The sequence below is a fragment of the Rhinoderma darwinii genome, chromosome 2 (assembly GCF_050947455.1).
Source record: "Rhinoderma darwinii isolate aRhiDar2 chromosome 2, aRhiDar2.hap1, whole genome shotgun sequence".
Taxonomy (NCBI): Eukaryota; Metazoa; Chordata; class Amphibia; order Anura; family Rhinodermatidae; genus Rhinoderma; species Rhinoderma darwinii.
In genome coordinates, this window is record NC_134688.1 from 30,802,259 (window position 1) to 30,818,192 (window position 15,934).

The following is a 15,934-nucleotide window of genomic DNA, read 5'->3' on the forward strand; positions in this document are numbered from 1 at the left end:
TATCTATCTATCTATCTATCTATCTATCTATCTATCTATCTATCCCATCCATCCATCCATCCATCCATCCATCCATCCATCCATCCATCCATCTATCTATCTATCTATCTATCTATCTATCTATCTATCTATCTATCTATCTATCTATCTATCTATCTCATATCTATCTATCTATCCTGCCACATCTTCTATGTGGCTTGTCACCCAGCTTCTCTAGGCCCCAGTGAGGCCCCGAACCTGCTTAGATACTCCTCAAAACAGGAACAATGTATATTAGCGATTGGTTAGTAATTTGCTATTCAGGAGCCTGGGAAAGTTGAGTGACAACACCTGTGGAAATTTTATTGTCATCTGTAACACCCAATTTATTAGAGGTGATTTTTATTTTATCTTATTAAAGGGGAAATTTCTTTTAAGCTCACTTATCGTTAATAACAGCGAGTTCTTTATATCGTGTTTTGATGATTAATACAACACATCAGGAGACCTGGAAGACTGCAGGAAGATTGGATTTCAACAGAAAAAGAGGAAAAAAAAGTATTTTGTCTTCAGATTAAGTAAAATAACAGAACTTATTTGCGATGGAAGCAAATCCAACAATTCTGCAACTGGAATGAGCTAAAGAACATAACTCGCCTTTTCCCGTTAGTAAACAGGTTTTATGACTGAAATTGAAACAGCAGGTGCTTAAATCTCCTGAAAAAATAACATTTTACTGTAGTTAGAGGAAATCAAACATATTTCCACATCTCTATGAAGCTCTTAAAAAGGGTTTCCACGTTTTAAAATCTGTCAGAAAAATATATCACAAATTTGTTCAACTAGACTAGGGCTACATTCACACGACCGTATCAGATTCATGTGTGAAAAACGCGTGTGAACCTGGTCCGTGTGCTTTGCGAGTGGGATGCGTTATTCACGCACTCGCAAAGCACATCTTTTTAAAAAATATATATATTTTCAATTGAATTGATGCGCAAATCCGCACCGCACGTGGATGTGCATCTGTGTGCGGTGCGTGGTTTTCACGAACCCATTGACTTCAATGGGGGCGTAGGTGAGTGAAAACGCACCAATACAGGACGTGCAGTGAGTTTCACGCAGCGGACACTGACGCATGTGTGCATGGCCCCATTGAAATCAATGGGTCCGTGTGCTGTACGTGATTTCCATGCACAGCACAAGAACGTTATTCACGGTCGTGTGAATGGGCCCTAATACAGTCTTCAGAAAAATATAAGAACAGAGTACTTTTTATCCTCAAGAGAAAATGGAGTGGTTGTATTTGTGTATAGTATAACAATCCCGCCTTATCTAGGCCTCCAGTAGTACAATAGAGCTATTAATAACTCACTTAATGATAATGAGATGACTCTGCTCATTATGTCCCAGGCTACACAGCAAAGGATTAAAAGTGAGCTGCAGCCAACAGGAAATGTCAGCCTATTGTGTCTACTCTAGTGGCCAGTATGAAAACGAACATATTTCAGCATTTTATTTTCAATTATAATGTATGTAATAAAAGCCTGATTTAAATAATTTTCTTTGGATGCATTCATTTTAAAGTGTATATGCACCTTCATTCAAATGTTTCTGTCTTTCGTCATATCATAGTGATATTTCAGAAAATAGCATAAGTAGAAGTATCAAAGCTGAGATCCAGACCGATAACTAAAATTAACCCCTTAGGCCTCGTGCACACTTCCGACACATTTTTCACAGCTGTTTTTGACGGATCCGTGTGCCCGTTTTAGCGGCCATGTGCACTCCGTGTTTCCGTTTCCGAGCGCCGAGCATGGTACTGTCCAGGGTGCTGAAAGAGTTAATGGGCTGCACTGATCGGCGGTAACTCTTTCAGCTCCTTGGACAGTACCATGCTCGGTGCTCGAAAAATAAAATTTTAATGAAATTAAAAAAAATAAAATAAATAAGTTCATACTTACTTTCCTCTTGTCCGGCCACCAGCGATGACGTTTCATCCATGTCACCGCTGCAGCCAATCACAGGCTGTAGTGGCGGTCACGCACGTCAGGATGACGTCAGAAGGCCGGACTCCAGGGATGACGCTTCATCCCACGTGAACGCCTCTACAGCCAATCACAGGCTGCAGCGGCCTCTGCAGCCAATCACAGGCTGCCGCGTCATACAGGAAGGTCGGACTGGATGAAGAAGAGGGACTCTTCACCAAGACAACGACCGGGTACGTATGAACTGCTTTTTATTTTATTTTTAATCAGCAGCCTCTTTTCTCTATCAGTGATTGATAGACAAGTGGCTGCCGATTAGTGTAATATTTCTGTAATGTATTTCTGCCCGCCCGGCCGTTGCTAGGCAACGGCTCTGTCACACACGGACGGCACACGGATGGATCAAAGTAGGACATGCTCTACTTTGGATCGGAACGGAGCAACGGGACCGTCAAGTGTGTGCATGGCCCCATTGAAATAAATGGGTCAGGGTGCTAGCCGTCAGAAAAACGGCTAGCACCCTGAAGAAAAACACTGAAGTGGGCATGAGGCCTTAGTGACCACCCATACGCCTTTTTTACGATGGCCACTAAGGGGCCTTAGGATAGGCCGCCACCTTTTCACGGCAGCCAATTCTAAGTCCTGCATTTAAGTTGTTTAAAGAGGGAGGGAGCTCCCTCTGTCACCTATCGGCTGCCTGCAAATGTAATCGCGGGCCTCCGATAGGGTGCCATGGCACCTGGGGTCCTAACAGAGGCCCCCAGGACTGCCCTGGCTATACGCCTCTTAGGCCGTGGCATGTTTTTGTATACTAAGTATACCAAAGCATTATAGCTGCGATCAAAAGATCACATAGTAAAGTCCCCTAGTGGGACAGAAAAAATAAGTAATAATTGTTAAATAAAAATTATTATTAAAGTTTAAGTTAAAAAACAAAACCATTTTTTCCATTAAAAAGTGGATTTATTTAGTTAGTAAAAGTGTAAAAATGAAATAAAAGTACACATATATGGTATTGCCGCGACCATAATTATCCAAACAATAAAGTTAAATTGTAATTTAAATCGCAAGGTGAATGCTGTAAAAAAACAAATCTGTTAAAAAAACTATGGCGGAATTGCAATTTTTTTCCATTTCTCCCCAAAAGGGTAATAATACAATGTAATCAATAAGTCCCATGTACCCCAAAAAAGTACCAATGAAAACTATGTCTTGTCCTGCAGAAAACAAGCCCTCATATCACGACATTCAAGCCCTCATATCACGACATTGACTGAAAAATAAAAAAGTTATGGCTCCTGGAAAGTGACAAATAATTTTAGTTCAAAAGTGTTTTATTGTGCATAAGTAGTAAAAAAACGAAACATAACATTCATATGTGGTATCGTCGTAATCGTACCGACCCGTAGAATAAAGGTAACATGTTATTTACGTCGCACGGTGAACAGCGTAAACTTAAAATGCATAGAACAATGGCAGGATTGCTGGGGTTTTTTCTATCCCCCATACAAAAAGTTAATAAAAGAAATGATATGTACCCCAAATGGTGGCATTAAATAATACAACTAAAAAAAAAAAGTCCTCATACAGCTTTGTCGACGGAAAAATAAAAGAGTTTTAGCTCTCTAAATGTGATAATGAAAAAAACAAAAAAAATGAAGGCATTAAGGCCCCATGCACACGAACGTGGTTTTGCGGCCGCAATTCCCCCGAAAATCAACGGGAGAATTGCGGCCCCATTCATTCCTATGGGGCCATGCGCACGACCGTGGTTTCCACGGTCCGTGCATGGCCCCAGAGCCCGGACCACAGAAAGAACGGGCAAGTCTTATTACGACCGTGTTCTGCGGTCCGGGAGCATTGAAAATAATGGCCGACCATGTGCACAGCCCGCGATTTGCGGTCGGCTCGCGGCTGACACTCCATGGCCGGCCGACCCGGAAATCACGGCCTTGCACATGGTTACGGTCGTGTGCATGAGGCCTAAGGCCTAAAATAGACTGGTTAGTGAGGGGTTAAAGGGCCTGGGCTGCTTCAGCTGGGAAAATAATGCAAGTTTATTCGCAATGATCCACCAAGCAGATGATTACATAATATTACACTTCTGGGGGGAGCTGTATACACTGGTACAACCTCCACAAGAATACACTGTGATGAAAAGATGTGACTGTCGCTTTAAATAATCCCCCCTTACATCATGCAGCGCAGTAAAGTGGTGGCTGGAAAAGACATTGGGCTGAGATGATGGAATAAAGAGTATGAAAATAATTAGTTCGCAAAGCTTCTTATGAGGAAAATATGTCATCATGCCGCACATTCCACAATTCTTTTCTGACTGCTTTTGGGAAGCAGATTAAAGACTGGATGACATAACGCTGAGACACGCTCCTGTGCGTCCAGGACAAAGCACTGATTGAAGTCCACAATACCTATAGAAAACATAACTTAAAGGGATTCTTAGTTACTCTATAATAAAAAGTTATGCAACTTTTTTATATACTTTGTGTTTTAATTTCTCACCATTGTCAAGATCTCTGTCCCTGTCAGTCAATGAAAACATATTCGATGCATATGCCCTAAATAATTCACATGGGAATATCCCTTTAAGGACCTACCATACCTTATCTTATCTTAATGAGGTTCAAATCAGGCCACATTGTAAGTCCTTGAGACGTCTGCTTCGTAAAAAAAAAATATTTTAGTGCAATGTTTTTTTTGTTCCTCACTCCTGAGAAGTCGCCTTGCATGCGTCACATTCCGTTAAAGTCAATGGGGGGACATGAACATCCGAGCGTGCTGGCACTGTTCTCGGATTGGTGGGTGAAACCCAAGCCAATCAGACTTTTATGGGATATCTCGTTGATATGCCTTAAAAATATTTAGTGGAATCCACTTTTAGCTCCAGGTAGTGACCAGGTCCTTACCGGTACTTCAGGGTAAACTTTCAAGCATCTAATGCCGTTTTACTCTATTTACAACCACAAATCTCAGCATACCCTGCGGTCTTTTGATTAGTAAGGGCATGTTGGGAGCAAATCTATAACAGGCTGAGGATCCCATACATTCGAACTATGTCCAAGGCAGGCCTTAGGGGTGTGCGAAATGTGCGGTCACACTGGATCACCCACCCCTTCTAAAGCCCTGTGGCTCGTGACCACCAATAGAACCTATCGCGTTAAAAATGCAGTCAGACATGCAGGCCACATGTGATAGAGCTGGAGGAGCTGAGCAGATTGATGTATAGTTTTGTGGAAAAAACAAAATATAATTTGTAATTTATTGATCTAAACCTCTGCTCATTCTGAGCTTAGGAGTCCAGTGGGCGGTCAAACATAGTGATTGACAGATATCTTTATATAACTCTACAGATGTGTTCTTTCATAACTTATATCTTAATCCGACATGTCCTGAGCTGTATGGCGGGAGATGTTAAACAAATATGTTAAATAAAGGTACATCTCTGGTGGATTCCCTATATGGACAGTCACGTCAGGGGCTCCTCCAGTTCCAGAGTCCTCGGCCATAGTGCTTCCGATTCTCTGGCCGGGGACTCTGTAATTGAAAGCCCCTTACATCACTCTCAGTATATGGACAGTGTCGTCAGAGGCTTCCTCATGGCCAGAACACCCGGGCCGAGTGCTAAATTGTGCCCGGTCACAGGACACACTGTGGCATCCGTCACACAGTCTCCCATGTTAAAAAAAAACCATATACTGCACAGTATACTTTTTATTACAGGATCCCTCAGGATGGAATAGTGTAGTCTATTACGTAATTCCATCCACTCAAAAAAGGTAAACTGATGAATACCAGCCCGACGGGACACATTTTCGGCCTCCGTTAAACTAATGGAGCCCAGTGAACATATTTAGCGTGTACGTCGGGAGTTATTCCAACGTACATGCTAAACGAAGGGCTAAAACGCAAAGTGAATCAGACCTAATGTGCTTCCTGCAGATTGGATTGTATTTTCACATGTTCCCTTTAATATAAATTATATGCCAGTATCATTTAGACATTGTAATTTATTAGGCATCATCCAGTGTAGGGCCGGCTCTGCCTGTGTCTCACCATCCTTACCTGTCCTTCTGAATATTGTGGCGTAGGAACCCATCCAAGCCTCCTATTATTTAGTCAACCACTTTATAAACTTTAAAGGGGTTTATCCGGGAACCACAAAAAGAGTAGAAACACCCACAAATAAGTTTTAGCACCTTTATACCATGCCACATGCACACTTCAACTTCAAAAAGATTTTTTAGCGTAACTTACCGCACCCCAATGTAAAGTTATTGCCCCACATAAGAATTCTGTATTGGGCGGGACTTGTAGTTTCAGCTCTGAAAACGACAAGACCCGTCATCCCCTTCTTTTCCCTCAGCTCCTTTAATCCTTGCCCCGCGACAGGGTTTAATGCACATGCATGGGGAAATACTGTATGATGGGAGAGACGGCACTGTGAAAGAGGAGGGTCTGACTTACTTCCTATGCATCATCACAATGCCAGCCACCTAGCAGTCACGTCGTTTGATGACGCTCCGACACAACGGAATAGGAAACCACTCTTGGTCACGTGGGCCTGTGTCGCAGCGTCATCAAACAAAATAAATACTGAACTTCGGGAGCCATGTCTTGTCAAACGGGGAATCGGTGCCCTAAAAGAAGAACTAGTATATCAGTAAGTGAGCTAATTTGAAGTAATTAGATGATTGGCAGACAATTTTCTTCCACCAAATAACCCCTTTAACCTTGAAACCACAAAGCCCAGCAAGCCCTGTAGTCCTTTGACTGGTAAGGTCATAGCGTCTATGGTAGTGCTGAAGCCTAAACAACAGAAAACATTAGGAGATGTTGTCTCATATTTCACCGGCTCGTATGTTGGCTTTAGTGGTCCTTGAGGAAGGCGCGCTAAGATCCTTAGTCAGTAATTACTATTACACGCTGAATGTTAATGCCGTTACTTTCACGTTTCTAGGAAGGAAAGAAGAAGTTTGACAAAGAGAGTGAGAAATATTATTCAATATTGGAGAAACACTTGAATCTGTCATCAAAGAAGAAAGAGGCACATTTACAAGAGGTACATTGTTCTTCATTTTCTCCTTGTCTTGGCATAGACTTCAAATACTGGTTTCGTAGGTTTAATCATCAGTCTATGCCTACGACATTATTGTGTATTTGAGAACTGGAAAAATGTTATCTGGCCTGACCGGAGTACAAGAGATGAGTGGTAATATTTCTTGCTTAGATGGTCCTCGCGGTCAAGCGATAATTACATGATCGATTAATAAAAATTAGACGATGACTACTGGGTGGAGAAATGATGGAAATACAGTTTAATATAGACAAGTATAATTAAACAAGTGGTTATAAAATATTGAATGCTTTTATTAGACCACCTTACATTTCTAATGTGATTACGCTTTTCATAGTCCCTTGTTCACCACATTACCCATCGTTTTTGAAATATGGCAAATAAAAATGAAAAAAATTTAGGGAGACAACCAGTTATTTGGTAACATGTCATTAACTCTGCGGTCTACAATTTCATGTTCTTGAAAATACCTCTAGAACTTTCTACTCATAGGCTGAAACTGTGTCTTAAAGGGGTTGCCCGGTTTTAGCAAATGAATGTATTTATTTGTATAATTAAAAGTTATACAATTTTACAATATATCGTCTGTATTCATTTCCCACGGTTTTTAAGATCTCTGCTTGTTGTTATTCAGTAGGAACATTCATTGTTTACTTCCAGTGGATATAATTCTGTCCATGGTCATGTGATGGACACACAGGTGCTGGGATCGTTACAGTATGTGTATCAGAGCTGTGTGGTGTAACGAGCCGTGCACCTGTGTGTCCATCACATGACCATGGACAGAATTTTATTCACTAAAAGTAAACAATGAATTTTCGTACTGAATAAAAATCTTGAAAACCCTCAGGAATTAATGCAGAAAGTATATTGAAAAAGTTTTACATTTTTAATTACACAAAAAAGAAATCTGACAACCCCTTTAAGTCCCAGGAAACCCCTTTAAAGTGAATGTCCATCATTGAAAACACGTTTTTGTGATGACTGATTTATCATATTTTTATAGCTTCAAATCCTATCCATAGTCATAGAGTTAAATTCAGGGTGGCGGCAGCCACCACAAGGAGCATAGGAGCTTACAGCATACTGTTTATTCATTGTAACACAATAAAATAACAGTATGCAGAAATATCCTAAGCTCCCCCTAGTGGCTGTCATAGGCATCTAGAATTTTGGCATTAAACTCCATAGTTGTGTGAACGGCAGAAGGGGATTTGGAGCTCTGTATCTGAAAAATGCTGCTCCCATCCTTATAAAGATATATTGCAAAATGAACCATCGCAGAATGTGGGACCTAAATACAACATAGTGTTAAAAGGTGGCCGTTCACTTTAAACTGGCACAATGACAACTTTTTCTGCCTAATGTTCTCAAGGCTCCTCAAAGATCAGTTAAGTATCAGACATCACACCAGTCTGTATAGTCTACGGTCATAAAATATAAATGCCAGGGAGCGGAATGAACCCATAAGATATTTAGAAGTAACGGAACAAGTGCAGTAGCGTTCCTTTAATATTTGTCGTTTTTATTATTTGTTTGGTGACATCTTGTAATTGTCATAACAAAGCTTTATTTATTGTGTCCTCAGGAGCGAGCGTAGAATAGGTACAAGATGTGGGATTTAGCTTAAATAACAGACATGAATAAGCCGCTAAATAGTTTGGCTCATATTCTCTAAACGTACATGTAATTTCCAAATATGGCCACCTGCCCAGCAAAGTGTAGCAGTTGCTTGTTCTGTGACGTATGCCAAATATACAATGATTTATGCTCCGCTTCTCAGACGCAGGTCCGATCCTCATGAGCACATAGACTAGTTATACTGCAGTTACAGATATCATTTTCACATTAGCCCAACAAGACAGTAAAGCATCTTAAAATGTACCACAATCTACCAACATTAGTTCATTTTTAGGTCCAGAATTCTGTGCTGATTCATTTTCCTAAATATCTCTACAGGGGTTAGGGCTCTGTTCACACATCCATAAATAATTCTGAGTTCATGCATCCACCCCTAGGGGGAGCTTACTGAAGACGGATTCGTACAGCTGCCATTACATTATTTAATTTATAGGGGTTTTGCCAATGAGAACAGTTATCACCTATTTACAGGATGGCAGCCACACTTGGGTGTACTTGCGACTCAGCTGAGTCCATTGACCCCATACACATTGAAAGGAGTGGCAGGGCGCATGCACGACCCCTGCTCAATTCAAAGTCCCCCTCGCTGTGATGGTGCAGTGAGGAGGAACTGGGGGCTCAGGACCCCCATTTTAGTGATCGAGGGGGATCCCAGTGGTGAAGCCCCAGTGATCATACATTTATCACCTATCCTGTAGACAGGTCATAAATGTTCTTAGTGGGAAAACCCTTTTGAATTAAATATATTCAATGGAGCTATATGAATCCGTCTCAGTTAATAATACATTCTACTTTAGTTACCTCCCCCTAGTGGTGGCCGTGTGCATTGAGAATTTTATTATTTAACTCTAGGGATGTGTTAAAGAGGCTCTGTCACCACATTATAAGTGCCCTATCTTCTACATAATGTGATCGGCGCTGTAATGTAGATAACAGCAGTGTTTTTTATTTTGAAAAACAATAAATTTTGACCAAGTTATGACCTATTTTAGGTTTATGCTAATAACTTTCTTAATAGACAACTGGGCGTGTTTTTACTTTTGACCAAGTAGGCATTGTGGAGAGAAGTGTATGACGCTGACCAATCAGTGACCAATCAGTGACCAATCAGCATCATGCACTTCTCCCCATTCATTTACTCTGCACATAGTGATCCTGCGTTGTTCACTATGTGCAGTCACATACTCACACATTAACGTTACTGAAGTGTCTTGAGAGTGAATAGACATCACCTCCAGCCAGGATGCAATGTCTATTCACAATCCCGACACTTCGCTAACGTTTGTGTGGGACTTAATGACAGCAAGCATGATCTCGATGTGCTGTGCTGTAAGTCCCACACAAACGTTACCAAAGTGTCGGGATTGTGAATAGACAGCGTGTCCTGGCTGAAAGTAATGTATATTCACTCTCAAGACACTTCAGTAAAGTTAATATGTGAGTAAGTGAAAACACATCGTGATCTAGTAAGAGTAAATGAATGGAGAGAAGTGCATGACGCTGATTGGTCACTGATCGGTCAGCGTCATACACTTCTCTCCACAACACCCACTTGGTCAAAAAGTAAAAACACGCCCAGTTATCTATTAAGAAAGTCATTAGCATAAATCTAAAATAGGTCATAACTTGGTCAAAATTTATTGTTTTTCTAATATGGTGACAGAGCCTCTTTAAATAAGGAAGAGGATTTGGAGGTCTGACCCCTGTAAAGATATCTTGTGAAATTAAAGGGGTTGTCCACTTTGGACAGTCCTCTTGAGTGAGAGTAGTTCTCTGAGATAAGCTATTTATAGGTTTCTCACTGTTGGGGCCATCCGCAGTCAACTGCAATATGTGGTGGAACGCGGAAGCGAATGTTCACTTTTCTTGCAGCACCACCAACAGGAGAAATTAAGTATTACAGTTTCCATTGAAATCAATGGGCTGTCCATGTAATGCATGGACATGCTGATTCCTCCAGCTCGAGAGATACTCTTTATAGCAACTCTGCTCTGGCTAATATATGAAGATCCTGAACAGGAGACCCCTATCTATTTGTTCAGAATTTACTAATAGTAATTTTAAAAGTGGGTTTCCTGAACCGGACCACCCTTTTAATCAGCACATACATTCACCTTGCTACCTGAGACTCTTGCCATCCATCACCCCCACTTTTATGTTCAGAACTTTTCTACAGTTCCCCACAGAAAGCTAAACCCTCCTAATTCTAAGAGGATCAGGTTGAAGATGCCAAAACTTCAACCAACTGCTTTGAGGAGGCACAATTTGGCATTGGGTCCCCCTGCTACCAGGTCCCATAGCCAAGTTGCTCCCGGTCGCTATGATAGGCATACCATTGCTGTACATTAAGACGATGGGGAGTGGGAAGGACCCACCAAGTGCCGTACAGTATGTAGAGAACATAAAACTCCATGCAGATGTTGCCGTGGTCTAGCAGAAACTCATAGACCTAGACATCATTGCCCACCACTGATCCCCCATGCCGCCCATCTGATTAAGTATATAGCATGTCTGCTCCCACATATTTATTTTAGAAGACTGTTTACAGAAGTCCGGTTATTAGAACCTAGTAAATGTTGCACATATGGTTTACTGTTTAGACAAGCCACAATAAACGCTACTTATAAGTATGTGTTTTTCCCTTCATCTGATAACATTGATGTCTGTGAATTTGGTCCAGAAAAGTTGTTAAACAAATAGACTACATGCTTTTCATAGCCCAAATGATCCTACAGAGGTAAACATGTGAGATTACTTCTTCTCGGTGGCCATAAGAGCAACATTTACAGTCTACGTGAAACATTTTGTGTTACTTTACATGGCAGGTAATCACTCTATATACTATGAATCTTGTGGTTGTATCTGGAAGGACAACTCTCAGCATGTTCTGCTTGTGTGAGGATGGGTGATGTTTGAAGCAATAGTTGGGGTGACACTGAATACAAAAGCCACACACGGCTCTGTGCCAGGCACTGATAGCCATTTACTCTATATGGATGGGATATATACAATACACCGTTCAGCCATAACAATAAAACCACTAGCAGGTGAATAACATTGCTTATCACTTGACAATGGCGCCTGACAAGGGGGGGGGGGGGATATATTATGCAGCAAGTGATCAGTCAGTTCTTCAAGTTGGCGTGTTAGAAGCAGGAAAAATAAGTAAGTGTAAGGATTCTGAGCGACTTTGACCAGGGCCAAATTGTGATGACTAGAAGACTGGGTGAGAGCATCTCCAAAACCGCAGGTCTTGTGGGGTGTTACCGGTATGCAGTGGTTAGTACCTACCAAAGTGGTCCAAGGAAGGAGAATCGGCGATGGGTTTATTGGCTCCCAAGGGACATTGAGGCGCGTAGTGAGCAATGGCTAGCCCGTCTGGTTCGATCTCACAGAGCTACTGTAGAACTAATTGCTGAAAAAGTTACCCCTGGCTTTGATAGGAAGGTGTAAGAAAACACAGAATTGCAGCTTGCTATGTTTGGGGCTGCACAGCAGCAGACCGGTCAGAGTGCCCATGCTGACCCCTGTCCACGGTCAAAAGTCCTTACAATGGGAACGTGAGCATCAGAACTGGACCAGGAAGCAATGGAAGGAGGTGGCCTGGTCTGATGAATCATGCTTTTTTTTACATGATGTGAGTATCCGGGTGCCTGTGCGTTGCTTACCTGCAAGATGGCACCAGAATGCACTATGGGAAGAAGAAAAGCTGGCGGAGGCAGTGTGATGCTCTGGGCAATGTTCTGCTGGGAAACCTTGGCTCCTGGCATTCATGTGAATGTTACTTTTGCACATATCACCTACCTAAACATTGCTGCAGACCAAGTGCACCCCTTCATGGCAACAATATTCCCAAATGGCAGCAGTCTTTTTCAGCAGGCTAATGCGCCCAGCCACACTGCAAAAATTGTTCAGGAATGGTTTATGGAACATGACAAAGATTTCAAGGTGTTGACTCCAAATTCCCCAGATCTCAATCCAATCGATCATCTGTGGGATGTGCTGGATAAACTATTTCCGACATGGTCCTACTTCGGAAGTATCAAGGATGTCAATGTTTCCTTAAAGCACATAGTATGATGATCACATTTACAGATGTGTCCTTCCTTACCTTTCCTCTTATCTCAACATATCCTGAGATGTGTGGCGCGAGATGACCAGTTTTGAAAAAAAACATGATTTCACGATACTTTATCATGAGATGTCTATGCTACATGTGTCTATGTGTGGCCACCTAGTGGTTGAGATGTGAGTAGGAGCCAGTCAAAGGTTTTGCTAGCATGTCGCGATATTGTATTGAATTTGTTAAATGAGAAATTTGAGTCCTTAACTAAATTCAAGCAACGGAAAGGATGGTCACATCATATATCGTAACAAACTAATCTGCTCTAAAATTATGTTACCTTTTCAAAGAGTACTAAAGTCCGAAGATTTAAGAAGCTTCTAGCATTCAGTTAAGTTCCTATTGTCAAAAGTTACTGTTCTATCATGTACAAAACTATCTGAAAGTGAGAGAATCCGATTTATTATATATTTAAGTCATTCCCATCTCTACCAGCTCAGCAGTATGCAACCTGCACTGTATTCCTATCACCTCGAAGTAATAACCATCAACTATTGACCTGTCCACCAAGTAGACCGTATTGTTCATCATGTTCATCAGCAAGTGTCAGCAGAATTGTACATTCCCTGTAAATCGATTGCATTTGCTTTATCGTAGGCAGACTCCTTAATTGATCGGGAACACCAGAACTTCTATGATGCGTCTCTGGAGTATATCTTCAAAGTGCAAGAGGTTCAGGAGAAGAAGAAATTTGATTTTGTTGAGCCGGTTGGTATAATTGTTCTCAAATTTTCTTGTTTCCTCTCCAATTCTCTTTATTATCCTGTTAAGTGGTTACTTTTTATTGCACATTGTTGTTTTGCATTATTTATGCATTTTATTATTGAGTGAACTGCAGAGAAGGGTCATAAAGAAGACTTTAAACACTTTCCACAATTTCTAATTTGTACCAGTCTTGAAAGTCAACGTCTAATTGAATGACTTTCCTCCTCGTTGAATAGCCTGAGTCACGTATTTAATGAAGAAGAATTTCTTCCTTTCTTTGATGTGAATTTATGTAGCCAGGGGTTTTCTTGTAAATATTCTTCCGTACATTGATGATTACACAAATTGTTTTTTGTGTACCTGGTTCCTATGAGTAAAGAAGAGAAAAGGATGGGATCATTCAAAGGTATAAGACGAAGGGGGAAGACCCTGTCGAAAAAAAAGTCTCCCCACCCTTCTTGGTACCGACACCATTGCCACTACGCTAGCTTGGAGCTAATGGGTGTTGTGAAATTTCAGCCTGGTCAACTCTCCAAAGTTGTTCACATTGTGGTGCTTGTGGAGAGGGTAAGCTTCCTATGGGGAATGAGAGTGGGAACCTCCCGATCCACAACTCCTATAGCAAAGAGTATATTGCTGAAGCGAGACCATAGCAGAGGTCAAAACTGCTGCATCGGAAAAATCACAGCGTGACTCCTATGCATAGAAACGAGTAGTAACCAGGGAGTGTCCCTGCTACTAGGGTGCCCTCCTTCCAATCATGTGTTTGAAGTAGGGCCCTGTTCACATCAAGTTTCTATGGCCTACGTTTAGTTTATACGCTTGGAAAAGTTCTCGACGTATATGTTATACGTCGGTTGTCACTGTATGTAATCCGCAAACCCAAAGGCTGCCATGTTAAAAAAAAAAGTTCACCGCATGGTGTATGTTTTTTTTACTTTATTCCGTGGTATGGATTAGCCTAGTCTACTAAGCTATTCCATACTTTATTATTTTTTTGGGCGGTTTGCCGGCCTGGCATAGGTCAAGAGGTCACTCTTTTGGGCTCTGTTCGGCAATGTTTACCTAGGGGCACAATAAGCGCGTACATCGGAGACTTTACAAACACGCTTAATGTGGGGAAAAGCGTGATGTGCATTGGCCCTAAGGGAGCCAAAGCATCCATGTTTGTTTTCGCTGCAGAAGATCAAAAGTAAAGCAGTGTGTACATTTCTAGTCAATTGATGTCCACGCCACCCATTGTGTCCATATAGTCCTCCGGATCAGTGCTGGACGAGTCTATCCGCTTTATGGTGACTTTATTAGGTAAATTTGCCCCTGAAGTGGATTTGCAGCAAAATAAGCCAACGAGATTAGTGACAATATTAGTTGTTTTATGAGATTGTGATGAATTTTAGACAACCTTTTAATTGTTTTTGCAGTAGAAAAAGCCACCGGTCCTCTATATTCTGGACAGTGCCATGTGACATCTGTGGTGACAGCTGCCTTTATCATGTGATGTAACAGCACACTAAGGGTATGTTCACACAGAGGTTTTTGCAGGCAGAAATTTCTGCGTGGAAAATTCAGCTCTGTTTTTTTTAAGTGGTTTTGCACCACAGGTTTTTTTTGACGCAGTTTTTGATGCATTTTTAACTATTTCTTCATCGGACAAAGGAAAAACCGTGAGCGGTTTTTGACATAAAACGTGTCAAAAACCGCGTCATAAAACACGTCGGTCGTTCGCTGCGTTTTTCTCCAATTGATTTCAATGGGGTTTGTGAGGCGGAAAATGCCTCATGATAGGGCATGTCGCTTCTTTTTCCTGCAAGCTTTTTTTTCTGCTCGCATGAAAAAAAAGCCTCCACCTCACATTGAAAACAATGGGAGGCAATTTCAGCCGTTTTTTGCCACGGTTTTTGGCACGATTTCCACGGCAAAAAACGTGAAAAAAAAACAAACTCTGTGTGAACAGGGCCTAAGGGTAAGTTCACATGTAGGGAGAATACTGCGGATTTTCTGCAACGGATTTCACTGTGTAAAATCTACAGCGTAGAAAGGTAGTAGCAGAGTGGATGAGATTTGAACAAATCTCATCCACACGCTGCAGGAAAAATTAGCCAAATAAAGTTTATAAATTGACCTGTGGTGCGTTTCTTTTAATCCTCAGTATGTCAATTTATGCTTTGGACAGAGGCGTTGCTAGGTTCTCCAGCACCCGGGGCAAAGATTCAGTTTGGCGCGCCCCCCCCCCCCTCCAACCTCTTTCCCGACATCTTCTTCCCCCTCGCCATGTTTGTTTTCCCTAATAATCAATGAGGTGTCATTTTTTTCTGTAACTCGAGCATAAAGCCATTTGTACATTTTACAAGCAATATAGTTCTATATACAGCACCAGATCAGAGCCCATTACATATATATACAACA

At 41.5% G+C, this 15,934-nt stretch overlaps 1 protein-coding gene across 1 annotated transcript in view; it reads left to right on the forward strand.

Annotated features, from left to right (window-relative positions):
- Nucleotides 1–15,934, forward strand: part of ARHGAP42 (Rho GTPase activating protein 42) — a 275,028-nt gene that overhangs the window by 180,026 nt on the left and 79,068 nt on the right. The window contains exons 5-6 of the mRNA XM_075851519.1: nucleotides 6,943–7,044; nucleotides 13,421–13,531. Of these exons, the coding sequence (XP_075707634.1) occupies nucleotides 6,943–7,044; nucleotides 13,421–13,531 (213 nt within the window). The remainder of the gene's footprint in view (nucleotides 1–6,942; nucleotides 7,045–13,420; nucleotides 13,532–15,934) is intronic.